We start from the raw sequence: 15,711 nt of genomic DNA, 5'->3' as shown, positions 1-15,711 counted from the left end.
ATGCAGAAGAAACAGAAACGGACAACTGAATTCTTTCCCTAGGAAAAAATGTGGTTTTCTATTGCTTCGATATTTCGATATTTTCAGCTTTCGCTGAATAGGGTTTGATATTAGAACATTTGAAGTTTTGAAACTTCGATTTTCTAATATAGACCCCAGTTAGGAAGGTGTATCAAAGAACACATGTATGTTTCGTGTGCAAGGGGCCTATAATTTGAAAACAGCCCAAAGGGAATCTTTGTCCGGCACTGGCCAGATGCATTTTCTTTGAATGTGGATTTCAAAGCTGTTTCAATGAATGTGAGTTTCAAGGGTAGAGAAGTTTTAATGCCAAGTCTATTTTCATTGTGAGACTGTATTGCTTTGTTTATCAGATGTCAATTAGTGTTTGTGCTATAAAAAATAAAACAAAATATGTTCTGTAGTCCTTTCTCACCTTCATTTTACATATGGGATTGGAGCCGATCCTTGGCTCCGACAGCCTATTTACAAGCTGGAAGTCTTCTAGTTAGCTTGTGGCTAGGTAGGTATTCCATGGTGCACCAGTACAATCCCCAGATCTCGTTTGTCACGTCAACTAGTTCGGTTGTGCTTCTCTTTGCCTCTGGCTAAGTTTTGCATTTACTTAAACTTTTTCAAAATTTGTTGGGACTGTTTTGGTTTAAAAAAGAAAAACTGTTACTGTATTATTGTTTAGTCACAGTTAGCTTTGTTTGCTATTAGAATAGTTAGTCTTATAATTGCGCCTTTTGGTGCAATCCTTGGCCTTTTGGCCTTTTTGACTTCTTAGTATTGGTATCCTGTGTGCTGGTTTTCGTTTCTTAATAGACTTAGTGTTTGTAGGCACCTTTTGCGCTCTGTTAGACTGTGTGTTGTTAGTAGGCATGAGTCAAGTTTTTTGGTGGTTTCTGCTGGTTTAATTTTTATCGTTGTTAATAGAACAAGGTTCTGTTATTCCTTAGTCATAAGTCAGAGTTTTTTGCAGATTCCCACTTGTTTCATTGGTTACTGTTGTTAACAGAACTAAATTCTGTTTCCCTTGTTAGTATTCCTGTTCGAGTGTGTGAAATTCTCTGCTTTCTGTAACTCTCTAGGTTTGTTTTAGTTAGAAGACCTAGTTTCTCCATTTCCCTTCCTGCCCGGGCTAGGCCCATTTAAGTTAGAGGACCTAGTCCTTGTGGAGTCTTTCTCTTTCCTACAGGACTAGGCCCGTTTAAATTAGAGGACCTAGTCCTCTCTCTCCTCCTTTTTCTGTGTGTGTGTGTGTGTGTGTGTGTGTGTGTGTCTGTATGTGTGCTTATCTCTGTGAGAATGTCTAAAGAGAGTAAGGATCATAAGCCATCTGGCTTTAAGAAATGTATTAAATGCTCACAGAAGATGTCCATAACGGATGGCCACAGTAACTGCATTTACTGTTTGGGGGCCATCCATTTACAGGAGACATGCTTATTTTGCCATGCTTTCAGTCCTAGGGTGTTGCAAGAGAGAAAAAAACAAGCTCATCCTAAAAGGTCTTCTTAAACCTTCCTTTGAGGAAGATCTGTCTAGCTCTTCCTCCTCCTCCAAATCTACAAAGGGAAAGTATAAGTCTTCTAAGAGGCCCTCCCCGGCACCGGCTGGTGTCTCGGAGCCACCTCTTAAAATTACCAAATCAGACAAGTCCACTGTCTCATCAGCTCCACAGAGTTCGGGGCCAGCTGAGAGCAGTACTGTGATTACAGGGTCTGTTCCAAGTACTTTGGAGCCAACCGCTGAGACCATTTCACTGAGCTGGTCTATGGATCCTCTAGTGGTCTCCCCTATATTGAAGTCTCCAATATTGCAGAGATCCAGCTCTCCTAGTCTGTCATCCAGGTCTTCCAGGAGCTTATCGGAAGAAGATGTGGAGAGTGTAGTGCTGAGACTGTTGAAGTAACCTGCCTTACCTAAATTGTTGTTGGCTCCGACCCACTTGAGTCCATTAAGCCCCCTTCGATCATTTCTCCCCCAAGCCATGCTGGTCTTTCAGAGCCGGAGTGTTTGGTACCACTGATGGAACCTTCGGCTCCAGCTCCTCCGTGGCTGTTTTGGAGCCGAGTTCTACTCTGACACTCTTGGCAACGTCCGTAGTGTCTAGGAGCCGAAGCTCCCTGGTCGGCCCCGAGGGGGATGCTTGGAATCGAACTTCTTCGGTTCAGAGTCTTCCTCTCGGCATGTCGGCTAGGGTGAGTTCGGATCCTATGTCTATCTCGGAGCCGATGGCTCTAAAGCCGACGGCATCCTCAGCCCCCTCTAAGCCAGGGAGGTCTTCGGAGCCGGAGAGGTCGGCATTCAAGATGATGTGTGCTGTTCAGATAGTCAACTCCTACCAAGAGTACCAACACTCTTCCCCCTAAGGCACTTACTTCTGTCTCAGCTTCTACTCACTCCTTGGACAGCAGAGATCCTCAGCCTCAGGAGCCACCGGCTGGTGGCCCCCACTCTTCCGAGACCTCCCCGGAATATCCTTCTGAGGAGCCTCCACGGAAGAGAACATGTTAGAGGAAGCATGTAGACTCCCAGGGTGAGTCTGACGTCTGATACCAACCTCGAGGAGCCAGAAGGGTCCCCAAGTCTTCCTCTGATGGGGTCTCCTTCGTAGACATCCTGGAGATTCTTAAACAGAGGTGCGGCTGGCCCACTGTCACCCCTTCTGATGAGGAGTCAGTGTACCTGAAGGGATTTGGATCTCAACCTTCAGCCTCTTGGGTGTCTCCACCCTTCGAACTGATGGACCTAGTTAGTCGGAAGGTGTGGGATACTCCTGATGCCGTGGAGCCAGTCCTCAGGCAACCGAATAAGTTTCTTTCTGCACCCCCAGCAAAGGATTTTTTGCCTAAAGGTGTTCCTGTAGATGCCATGGTGGTGGCGGCGGCCAGTAAGAAGGAGCTAGCTGAGACTTCTTTTTCTTCTGTTCATCCGCCGAATAAGGAATGTTATGTAGTCCAATCTCGCCTACATTCTTACCAGTGGGTTCGGAGCCGAATGTCTGCTCCGACTCGGCCAAAACTTTTCTAGCTCGAAGTCTTTCTATTGGCTGGGCTAAGATGGTATCCCATGCTGCACTGCTCTATATCCCCAGATCTCGTTGCGCTCGTGTAGCTCGGACGTGGTGTCGCTCTTGGCTGTGGCTAAGTCCCCTTTTTTCTTCTTTTTGAGAGGTATCCCGCTAGCTGTTCCAACCAGGCTAGGCCCGTTTCAGTTAGAGGACCTAGTCTGTCCCCTTGCTTCCCTGTGTTAAAAAAATTTCCGGTCTAAAGCCGTTTAAATTAGAGGTTTTAGTCCTAACCCCGCTCTTGTGTGTGTCAGAGTATCGTTCGTTAGAGTTTTTTGTTAGTGTAGTTTTTTCCCACCCTAAGTGTGGTTCCATCTCCAGGAGTCATGCAGCTTCTGTCATGCATTTAGTCCTAGGGTCCTTCAGGAAAGAAAGAATAAGTTAATTTTGAAGGGACTTCTGAAACCCTCCTTCAAAGAGGGTCTGGAAACTGCTTCCAGCTCTAAAGCTAAAACCACGAAATCAAAAAAGAGGTCTCCGGCTCCTTCAGTCTCCTCGGAGCCACTGGAGAAAATAGCTAAATCAGCTTCGACATCCTCAGCTCCACCGTCCTCGGGGCCGCAGGAAGTGTCAGTGGTGATGGAACTGGCGTCGGCTCCAATCATTTTGGAACCTATTCGGAGCCGATCGCCTACTTATTAGGCAGGTATCACCTGAGAAGGAGGTCTCTATCTCCCTCCCTGTTCTCCAAATCCTCCAGGACATTATCGAATGTGGACATCGATAGAGTGGTGCAGACACTCCTTCAGTCACCGGTCTTGGCAAAATTGTTCTCGGCTCCGTCCCAGTCGGCTCCGGAGCCCATGTCGATACTTCCTCCTCCGAGTGCATCCCAGCCTTCGGAGCCAGAGTGCTCGGCTCCGTGTGATGTCTCCAGGTCAGTTCCGATGGCCCCCCCTGGCTTATCAGTGCCGACTTCAGCTCCGACCCCATCGGCACCATCCACGGGATTCAGGACTCTGCATTCTTCAGTCGGACCCGAGGGAGAGGCTTCGGGACATCTCTCGGTTCCTAGTCTCCCTCTCTGTGCTTCGGCGCGGGAAAGTCCGACTCCTGTCGTGGCTTCGGAGGCTGGTTGCTCCTCGGACTCGGGGGGACCAGCCTTTGAGGCCATGCGGAGTGCGCTGGCCAGATCATCAGCAACATCATGCGGGTCGGTCATTCTGTCCCCTACCACTCTGGTGCGGGTCTCTGATCACCACCTATCTTTAAACAGTGGAGCCCCAAGGCCTCAGGGGACCCCAGTGAGTGGTCTCCAAGTTTTTGGGGGCCCCTCAGAGTGCTTGCCTGAGGAGCCCCCTAGAAAGAAAACGTGCAAGAGGAAGCACATAGACTCCCAGGATGAGTCTCTCACCTCAGTTACTGACCTTGAGGAATCTGAGGGGTCCCCCAAGTCATCCTCTGAGGATGTTTCTTTCTCTGGCATCCTAGAGATCTTGAAACAAAGAGGTGACTGGCCGTCCAAAGCCCCCCCGAGGAGGAGTCTGTCTTCCTGAAGGCCTTCGGTGCTCAGCCCACCGCCTCCTGGGTGTCTCCACCCTTCGACGAGCTCCTGGATTTGATTTGTAGAAGGGTGTGGGGGAACACTGACTCTGTGGAACCAGTCCCCAGGAGACCCAATAAATTTCTGTCTGCTCCCCCGGGTAAGGAGTTTCTGTTTAAGGGAGTCCCTGTGGATGCCATGGTGGTGGCAATGGCCACCCAGAAGGAAGTAGCCGAGACTTGTTCCACCGTCCATCCTCCTAACAAGGAGTCTAGGACCATAGACCGGTACAGGAAGCATACCCTCTCTTCAGCGACCTTTACCTTATGGTCACTGAATTATTTATCTCACTTTACACTGCTCCAGAGAGATGTCTTCAAGGAGCTTGGAGATACTCTCAGGGGTAACATTTCTGAGGCGGTGACCCAGACAGTTAACGTCCAGATGTCTACTCTCAATTCCATTGTTAACTCCTCCATGAGGCTGATTTCATATGCAGCCGAGGGAGCGAGTAGGGCAGCAAGTTCAGGAGTCGCCCTTAGGAGACAGGCCTGGATGCACCTTTGTCATTTCGTGGAGGCCTTCAAGTCTTCATTCACCGACACCCCCTTTGATGGTTCCTCTTTGTGCGGAATCAGGGTGAAGGATACCCTCACCAGGTGCGAGCAGGAGGGAAAAACTCTGTCTGCTGTAGGAGTCCGTTTTTCCATTCCTTCTAGGCCTTATCCCAAGGCCCAGAGGGGTGGAAAAATGTGGTTCAAGAAATCACAGAGGTTTTTTCCCGGTGCACAAGGTGAGCCCCCTCCAGAGGCAGAGGAGGGGGGGTTATTCAGGGAGACGCCGCCCTAGAGGGCAGAGGAGGCCCCTGCAACTCAGGAGACCACAATTCCTTTTGCGGTTCTCCCTACCGTAGCTCCTGATGGGAGGCCTGACTGTACGTTTCCGGAGCCAGTCGGGGGGTCGAATCTCGTTATACCCGGAGGCCTGGCAAGACATCGCCCAGGACCAATGGGTTTTACAAATAATTTCCGGAGGTTATGTCATTCCCTTTTCGTCAGACCCCCCTCCAGTCAGAAAAATCACGGATGTTCCACCCAGTCAAAGGGATTACGCAGCTTCAGAAGTTTCAAAGCTGCTAGAAAAAGGAGCCATCCAACATGTCCCCTCAGACCAGATCGGATTAGGGACTTACTCAAGATTCTTTTTGGTGCCGAAAAGAACAGGGGACCTGAGACCCATATTAGATCTTCGCCGATTGAACAACCTTGTGCAAAAGTCCAAGTTCCGAATGGTCACATTGCAGTCTATTCTCCCATTGTTGGGAAAAGAAGTATGGATGTGCTCCATCGACCTTAAGGATGCTTACTACCACATCAAATTGGACAGGGCATCCAGTAGTCACCTATGCTTGTGGCTGGGAGCCAGTCATTTTCACTTTCGAGTCCTGCCCTTTGGTCTCACCACAGCCCCTAGGGTGTTCACCAAATGCATGGCAGTGGTGACTGCTCACTTGAGACGTCAAGGATTCCAAGTGTTTCCATATCTGGACGACTGGCTCCTCACTGCCACCACCCGGCATCTACTAGTTCAAACCAGGGACGCCACTATAAATCTGTGTCAACAGTTGGGCATAACATTGAACTGGGAAAAATCTGCCTTGTTGGCCCTCAGTGTGTCACTTTTATAGGTGCAGAACTAGACACAGTCCTCATGCGGGCGTTTCTACCACAGGAAATAGTCAGAGCCCTACAACAAGTTCACGCCCTGCTCCCTCTGAGAAGAGCGAAGGCAAGATGGGTTCTCCAACTCCTGGGGACTATGGCTGTGACAATTATGTTAGTCCCTCTAGCAAGGTTGCATATGAGACTCCTTCAGTGGCTTCTCTTTGCCCAGTGGTCTCTTCAGCATCTTCCACTTTCTCACCCTATTCTACTTACGGACAGGTGCAAACAGGATCTCAGTTGGTGGCTTCACACCGACAATCTGGACACAGGAAAGCCCTTTGTTCCAGCTCCCCCAATTGCCACGGTGACCACAGATGCCTCCCGGATGGGGTGGGGGGGCATTATCTAGGCAGGACAGTCCAAGGCACGTGGCAAGAGCACGAGATGCATTTGCATATCAATATCCTGGAGATGAGAGCTGTGCTACTTGCGTTGCAGGCACTTCAGATCTTTCTTCCTCTCGGGACTATTGCAATCCACTCGGACAATATGTCAGTGATGTGTTATCTGAACAAGCAGGGAGTAACCAAGTCATATCCCCTGTGCAGAGAGGCCATGCGAGTGTGGCAGTGGACAGTGTCTTCCCAACGTTTTCTGGTGGCAACACACATTCCGGGGAAGTCCAACATTATCGCAGACAGGCTAAGCAGAGCTATTCTGATGCCTTAAGAGTGGTCCCTGAACTGTCAAGTTGCGGAACAGATATTCCACAGGTGGGGTCAGCCTTGCTGCGACCTTTTTGCCAGCCCCCTCACTGCCAAATGCAGCAGCTACTTCACGTTGATCCCCCCTCAGGGGGAGTCACCCAGGGACGCTCTAGTCCATGATTGGCCCTCCGGTCTACTATATGCCTTCCCTCTGGTCCCCTTGCTGTCAAAGGTTATTCAGAAAGTGCAATCCTTGGGAAGAAGAATGATTCTGATTGCCCCACACTGGCCTCGTCAGATTTGGTTCCCCTTTCTCCATCCCTACCTCGTGGACGCTCCTTGGATTCTGGACCCACAAACAGACTTACTGACACACATGTCAGGGCAGCTCCATCCCTCTCTGCGGACCCTCCGGTTGACAGCCTGGCTACTCCATTTCCGTCATTCCCTCGACCAGGAAGCTTTATTCCAGCAAATGGAAGAGATTTTCAATTTGGGCTCATACCCAAGGGATTGACCCTTACACGGCTCCAATTTCATCTGTTTTGGAGTTCTTGTCTATGCTTTTTACCAGGGCTCAGTGGCCGCCACCATTAAAGTCCAATTGGCGGCGATTTCTACCTTTCACATTGCTAATGAGCCTAGTCTGATGGCTGATAGACTATGTAAGGCTTTCCTGAAGGGCACTCTATTACTTCGTCCTCCGGTATCGGAACCTGTCATGCCTTGGGATTTAAATTTTGTTCTACAGGCTCTTACTTCATCACCCTTTGAACCTGCAGCTACTTGTGATTTAAAATTCTTGACCTGGAAGACCGCCTTTTTAGTAGCCATCTCCTCAGCCAGACGCGTTTCAGAGATTCAAGCTCCATCAATAAAACCCCCATACTTGATTTTTCATAAGGACAGGTTTTCTGTTAGACCGAACCCCTCCTTTCTTCCCAAAGTGGCATCAATCAGTAACCTTAATTAGTCCATTGAATTGCCAGTGTTTTTTCCCCAGTTTTCAAACAAAGCAGAATTCAAATTTCATCAATTGGATGTACACAGACAGTTACGTTTTTATCTGCACAGAACGAAAAACCTCAGAAAATCTGATCGTTTGTTTCCTTTTCGGAAAACAGAATGGGGTCACCTGTTTCCAAAGTCACTCTGTCCAGGTGAATCTCCAGCTGTATTTCCTTTATTTATTCCTCAGGGGGTAAAGATTTACCGTTTCCGGTGAAGGCTCACTCTACTCGGTCTGTATCTACATCTGCAGCCTATCAGGCCAGATTTTCTATGGATGATATTTGTGCTGCGGCTACTTGGGCATCTCCTCACACCTTTGTTACTCATTACAAGTTGGATGTGGTATCTAGGGGCAGGTCTTAGTTTGGTTCCACAGTGCTCAGGAGTATTTTCCACTGAGCCTCCCAGGATTTAGGTGCTGGGGATGCTGTCCCACGGGTAAGAATGTAGGCGAGATTGGACTACATAACATCAAGAAGTTATGTACTCACCATAACGTTTGATGTATGTAGTCCATTTCGCCTCACATTCTTACTTCCCCCCCACTCCTTCCCCCTTCCTGGAGGATCTGGAGGTTAGGTCTGGTTTCAAAGCTTCCTTCACTCTTGGTTTGTTCTTCCTTTCCTTGGGTGTTGTTATGCATGGAGAATGAGTGCTGGTGTTCACAGCAAACTAGATCTGGGGATATAGAGCAGTGCAGCATGGGATACCATCTTAGCCCAGCCAATAGAAAGACTTCGAGCTAGAAAGGTTTTGGCCGAGTCGCTCTGAGCCCACAGGTAAGAATGTGAGTCGAGATGGACTACATACATAGAACGTTATGGTGAGTACATAACTTCTCTGTCTCAAACGATGGACAGATACAGGAAGTGTATCTTTTCTTCAGCGGCATTTACCCTTGGATCGCTGAACTACCTTACTCACTTCACAAGGCTTCAGAGATATCTCCTTAAAGAGTTAGGAGATTCTCTGCAAGGTACATGTAATGAGGGAGTCCCTGACAGGGTGTCTGCCCAGTTGTCCACCTTGAACTCTATAGTCAACTCTTCCATGCGGCTTATTTCATATGCGGTCGATGGAGCGAGTAGAGTAGCAGGTTCAGAAGTTTCCCTAAGGCGTCATTCCTGGATGCTCTTGTGTAACTTTGCGGAACTGTTCAGGTCTACCTTTACCAACGCCCCCTTCTACGGTTCCTCATTGTTTGGACCCAAGGTAAAGAACACACTCACCTGGTGCGAGCAAGAAGGAAAAACACTCTCTGCCATGGGAGTTCGTTTTACTGTTCCCTCTAGACCATACTGTAAGGGTCAGAGGGGCAGTAAGATGTGGTTCAAGAAGTCCCAGAGGTTTTTCCAGGATGCACAGGTGACTCCTCCTTCAGTATAGAGGAGGAGGAGGAAATGGTAGACGCCCTAGAGGCAGGGGCGGTCCACAAAACCAAGGAGGTCACGATTCCTTTTGGGGCTGGCCTTACCAGCGCTCCTGATGTGGGGCCCAACTGTGCTTCTATGGGGCCGGTCAGGGGTCGCATTTCTTTGTATCCAAAAGCCTGGCTGGGTATCATTCAAGACAAGTGTGTACAAAGAATTATTGTCAGAGGTTATGTCATACCCTTTTCTCTTCCACCCTTTGTTCCCAAGAGGATCCCGGATGTTCTACCCAGTCACAGGGATCAGGGAACTGCGGAGGTCAACAAGTTGCTGTCAAAAAGAGTCATCCAAACTGTCCCAGCAGACCAAATAGGATCCGGAATTTATTCCAGATTCTTTAGTGCCAAAACGTACAGGGGACTGGAGGCCCATTTTGGACCTCAGCAGATTGAACGAATCAGTAAAAAAGGACAAGTTCCGGATGGTGACACTGCAGTCTATACTCCCGTTATTAGAGAAAGACAATTGGATGTGCTCAGTAGATCTCCAAGACGCCTACTACCACATAAAAATGGACAGGGCGTCGAGGAGTCATCTACGCTTCTGGTTGGGAGCCAGTCATTACCAGTTTCGTGCTCTGCCATTTGGTCTCGCCACAGCCCCCAGGGTGTTCCCCAAATATATGGCAGTAGTGACAGCTCACCTGAGATGTTGAGGATTCCAGGTGTTTCTGTATCTGGATGACTGGCTCTTGACAGCCCCCACCAGGCATCTACTTCTTCAGACCAGGGATGCTGCTATTCAGCTTTGTGCCCAGCTGGGAATTTCTATAAATTGGGAAAAATCTGCCTTATTACCCTCTCAATATGTGATTTCTGTAGGCGCAGAGATGCACAGTAGACATGTTGGCTCGTCTTCCTGCCGAAAGGGCACAGAATCTGGTTCTTCAAATTCAATGTCTTCTCCCCTTATGAAAGGTCTAAGCCAAGATTATTCTACAGCTTCTAGGGTCAATGGCTTCCACCATATTACTAGTGCCACTAGCCAGGCTACACGAGAATTCTTCAGTGGCTCCTGTCGTCCCAATGGTCTTTTCAGCACCTACCATTATCTCATCACATTCTGCTGACAGAATCTTGCAAGAAGGACCTCCTTTGGTGGACACTACCCAATCAGTTAACCATGGGCACTTCATTTGTTCCTCACCAACCCGTTGCCACTGTGACCACAGATGCCTCACAGATAGGGTGTGGGGGGGGGCATTATCTCGGCAGGACTGTCCAAGGCACATGGCAAGATCACGAGGCTCACCTGCATATCAATGTTCTAGAGATGAGGACGGTGCACTTGGCATTGCAAGCACTCCACGACCTTCTGCCTCTGGGGACTATTGCAATACAATCAGACAACATATCTGTAGTATGGCATATCAACAAACAGGGAAGAACCAAATCTTACCCACTCTGTCGTGAGGCCATGCGAGTTTGGAAATGGGCGATATCTTCCCAGCGTTTTCTGGTGGCAATGCACATTCCTGGGACAACCAACGTGATAGCTGACAAGCTCAGCCGGGCAATCATGATGCCTCACAAGTGGTCTCTGAAACAGGAAACAGCGGAACAGATTTTCCGCAGATGGGGACTGCCTTGCTGCGACCTCTTTGCCAGCCCAATCAATGCTAAATGCAGCAGCTACTTCTCCCTCATCCCCCGTCCGTGGGAGTCACCGAGAGACGCACTTGTTCACGATTGGCCCCTGGGTCTCTTGTATGCTTTTCCTCCCTTTCCTCTCATTCCCAAAGTTATTCAGAAACCAAAACGACTGGGAAGCAAACTTATCCTCATTGCTCCTTACTGGCCTCGTCAGGTTTGGTTCCCCTTCCTCAGGCCTCTTCTCCTAGACGATCCTTGGATTCTGGACCCAGTTCCAGACCTGTTGACTCACATGTCAGGTTCGCTTCATCCCTCCTTACACACCCTCAATTTGACAGTGTGGCCGCTCCAGTTCCATCCCTAGTCAGGCTTCACGCTTCTTAATCTCAGTGACTCGTATCCTTACGTCTTGTCAGAAATCTTCCACTAGGAGACTATATTCCAGTAAATAGAGAAGATTCTCTATCTGGGTGGAGAAAATGAATGTTGACGCTTACACTACGTCCATTCCAGTAGTGTTGGAATTGCTGTCTGAGCTTTTTCACCAGGGATCTGCGGCTACCACTATTGGAGTTCAATTGGCAGCAATTTCAAATTTTCATCTAGGCTTTCAAGATTCTAATCTGATGCCACATAAGCTGTGCAAAACTTTCCTTAAAGGTGCCACTTTAAGACCCCTGTTTCAAAAACCTGTTGCCTCATGGGATTTAAATTTTGTGTTATCCAAGTTAACTTCTCTGCCCTTTGAGCCTTCTCATTCATCCTCTTTGAAATTCCTGTCTTGGAAGACTTTGTTTCTGGTGGCTATCACGTCAGACAGATGGGTGTCAGAGTTGCAAGCATTGTCTGTAAAACCCCCTTATCTGATTTTTCACAAAGACAAGGGTGTCCCTTCGTACTAATCCTTCCATTGTCCCCAAGGTCTGTTCCCATGCCACCTTGAATCAATCCATAGAACTTCCGATGTTCTTTCCAAATCATTCCAACGCAGCTGAATACAGGTTTCACCAGCTGGATGTCCATAGACAATTAAGTTTTTATTTGTACCGGACTAAGGAAATCAGATCAATTTATGTATTTCCTTTTCCGAATCCAGATCAGGTTTACCAGTTTCCAAAGTAACACTCTCTAATTGGATTTCTAGCTGTATAGCTTACGTTTACAACTCTGAGGGTAGACCTTTACCCTTCAAAATCAAGGCTCACTCTACCAGATCTCTGTCTACCTCTGCAGCCTTTCAGGCCAGGGTCCCACTTGATAATATTTGTGCGGCAGCAACTTGGGCTACCCCTCACACTTTTATTACTCAGTACAAATTGGATTTAACATTCAGGGGTAGAGCATCATTTGGTTCCATGGTACTCAGGAGTATTTTTCCTTGAGCCATCCAAGAATAAGTCGCTAGGGACACTGTCCCATATATAAGAATGAAGGTGAGATAGGACTGCAGAACATAAAGAAGTTATGTACGTACCATAACATTCCATGTTTGTAGTCCATCTCACTCTCAATTCTTATGAACCCACCCTCCTACCCCCAGCCTGGAAGTACCTGGAGACAGAAAAATGTTATCCTTTTTTTATGGAGACCTTTTAGTATTGGCTTCTTTTGTATAGTTGTTATTATCTCTCCTAGTTAGCAGCAAACAAGATCTGAGGATTGTACTGGTGCACCATGGGATACCTACCTAGCCACAAGCCAACTAAAAGACTTCCAGCTTGTAAATAGGCCGAGTCAGAGCCGAGGATCGGCTCCGATCCCTTATGTAAGAATGAAGGGTGAGATGGACTGCAAACATGGAACGTTATGGTAAGTACATAACTTCTTTTTTTAAATGAAATCCAAATAATCATTGTAGAAGTAAAGCAGTAATCATATTACATTGTTTATGGTAAATGGGGTGAAATAGCCTAGTAATGGGACATTGGAATGGCTGCAGGAGGACTCTTAAGGCCATATTTTGGTTTTCTGTTCTTCAGTTTGCATTTGAAAGTTGGTATCCTACAATTCCGTTAGAGTGGGTGGGGTTGTGTAATTATGTATGCAGATTTTATGTTAATCAGCATACAGATTTGTACCTATTTTTCATAGGCCTTTGTCCAGATTTATGATGTTTCTGGGTTGAGAGGTATGAAGTACACCATGGAGTAAAAGTTGGTAATACACAAAATTGTTATGGTCATTTGCCAGGTTATAGAAGAAAAAAAAAGAATGAATAATATAGTTTGAAGAAGGATAGAGATGGGCAAAGATTTTTACGTGCTATGTTGTCTCTACCAAGAGAGGGAGAGAAGGGACATAGTCTCTCCTAATGTAAGAGATCATCATTTAAGAGGCTAGTCCAAGTTACATGGTTATTTATAAGCATTATTTCTTTGATCTATTGAAGAAGGTTGTTACAGTAGGTAGGAACAATTTTGCTAAAGTGTCTTTTTCCATGAAGAAGTAGTTTTGAGAGAAGGTGCAGTACAAGTGTAATATTCTCAATGCAGGACTGGTCAAAAATAGGGTAGTGCTGCCTGGGATGGGTAGGCAGTTTTCTGAAATGAGATGTAATTCTGAGTAATTTATCTGTTTGGATGTTTTTGGCAGAAAAAAATACCAAGTATTCAGAAGTGCAGCTTTGGGAAAATGGTTATTAGCTTTTACTCTCTCAAACATTCCTTAATTTGTAACTTTTAATTTTTCTTTGTTTGCTATCCAGAATGCTGATGTAGGCACAAAATCGGTTTGGTATGGACCCAAAGTTCTTATCGATGGAGCAGATGCAGAAACACTTTCAGAGGGAGAAATGGTCACATTCATCAACTGGGGAAACTTAAACATTATAAAAATCAATCGGTAAAGCATTTTAAAACACTTGGTGTTGTTGAGTGTACCATTATTGTATAAGATTGTATTACCTGATTTATATATGATTTGAAGCAGAATTTCTTTTTGAGAGGAATCCTCAGTCAGTTGGTAGCATCATAATTTTTTTGTCATCCTCTGTGGGGGGGGATGTTTGGTTCTTTTCAGAGACTGACATGCTTCATTATTTTTCCTCATCTGTTGTCAAGGAAGTGGCATATCCTCCCCATTTGTAATTCTTATAGTTCAAGCAAAACTCAGAACTTGATCGCTATTATTTTTCTGTCATAAGTGCTGAACAGTTTATGATTTTTTTTTTATTGAACTGGACTATATGAAGAGACATGATCAAGCTCACCGAATATGTGTTGCAGGTAGGTATGTCACTAGCCTTAAGCAGCATTCTGCCGTCACCCAGAGTGATGCCTCAATACAAACAAAAAATGATTAACTTTAACAATTGGCTTAGGTTTTGGTGTCATTCTAAAGGGATCCAGTACCTGCGAGCTTGGGAAGACATAATTAACAGGCCACGATGCTTTGCCAGAGATGGCGTGTTTCTGTCTCACTTGGGATTCAGGCTCCTGGCTCTTGGCAAAGGCTCTTGCCTCCCCCATAGTGCCTTTTTTAGGCAGTGTCTTGAGATCAAAACTACCAACATGAGAATGTCCTCTAAACGCAATTTTAAAGGTCATGCTGCTGAACGCTAGGAGTCTCAACATGAAACTGCACTCATTGCAAGTAGTATTAACCCTGGAAGATGCTGACATTTATGCAGTCACGGAAACTTGGTTCAAAGCTGTGGAGAGCACCCCAGCCTTACCTGGTTACTCATCCTGTCATATATACAGACCCAAAACTGAGAGCAATAAAGCCAAAGGGGCTGATGTTTCAATATTTATTAAAGATATACACACCTCCAGACTGGTCAAATAGTATGACACACAGGTGACGCTCCAGGTTAGTTTAACGATTAACAAGACCCCTATTCAAATCATAGTTGGCTACGGGCCTGCAACATTGACTTAGGACGCTCACACCACCTATCTGTCCAGACCTCCTTGAATCTTTAAGATTCAGCCCTATACAGTGATCCTGGGTGATTTTAACTACCCAACCATTGATTGGAAGGACTACTCATGCCAGAACACAAAATGCTCAAAGATTGCTTGACTTCGTCAATGCCAATGCCTTGGACCAGCTGGTTGACACCCCCACAAGAGGTGACAACGTCTTGGACTTGTTACTAACCATTATAGGAAACCACTGCAGGATCTGCTAGGGTTAATCAAAAAAAACTTCTCCAAAGATGATAACCTCCTGAGGGAAGGTCTAAACAGCTTCAAAGCCCCGTCCCCATCTGTAGGAACTGGCAGTAATGTCCAAACCTACACCAAAGTACTATATGACCATTTATATAAATGCATGGATTCAGCAGTACCTGACAGGACAAAATCCTCCTCCTCAAGGAAGAGTAAACCTGTCTGGTGGACATCGGCTTTAAATAAACTCTACAACAAAAAGAAAAAAATTGCTGTCCAGGACCAAGAAGGAACAGGTGACAATTTGGAAGCTATCTCTCCTTAGCCTAAAGGGGCAAATAAGGGTTTTAGTGAAGTTCTCCAAAGCTAACTTCGAGTCCACGTTGGCCACATCTGTTAGACAGGCATAAGGCCTTTTTCACATATGTATGCAATAAAAGGGGAAACACCCAGATCTCCTCAGAACTGGTGGTCAAGGTCACCACATACACAAATGCCGTGGATATAGCCAACCTGCTGGCAGACAGGTTCACTGAAAACTTCACCCCTGTGTCCCCCCATCAGTAATCCAGAATATTCCCACCCCTTATCTGTAGGGAACAAGTTATTACCACACTCTCTACGTCTAAAAACACAGCT

At 46.6% G+C, this 15,711-nt stretch overlaps 1 protein-coding gene across 13 annotated transcripts in view; it reads left to right on the top strand.

Moving 5' to 3' along the window:
• Positions 1-15,711, top strand: part of EPRS1 (glutamyl-prolyl-tRNA synthetase 1) — a 1,752,234-nt gene that overhangs the window by 824,998 nt on the left and 911,525 nt on the right. For all 13 annotated transcript variants that reach the window (XM_044061601.1, XM_044061548.1, XM_044061611.1 and 10 more), the window contains one exon: positions 13,665-13,801. In XM_044061601.1, the coding sequence (XP_043917536.1) occupies positions 13,665-13,801 (137 nt within the window). The remainder of the gene's footprint in view (positions 1-13,664; positions 13,802-15,711) is intronic.

The sequence above is a fragment of the Protopterus annectens genome, chromosome 1.part0 (assembly GCF_019279795.1).
Source record: "Protopterus annectens isolate FY-2018-M chromosome 1.part0, PAN1.0, whole genome shotgun sequence".
In the NCBI taxonomy this organism is placed as follows: Eukaryota; Metazoa; Chordata; order Ceratodontiformes; family Protopteridae; genus Protopterus; species Protopterus annectens.
The sequence above is the reverse complement of the archived record's forward strand: the minus strand, read 5'-3'. Positions and strand labels throughout refer to the sequence as shown.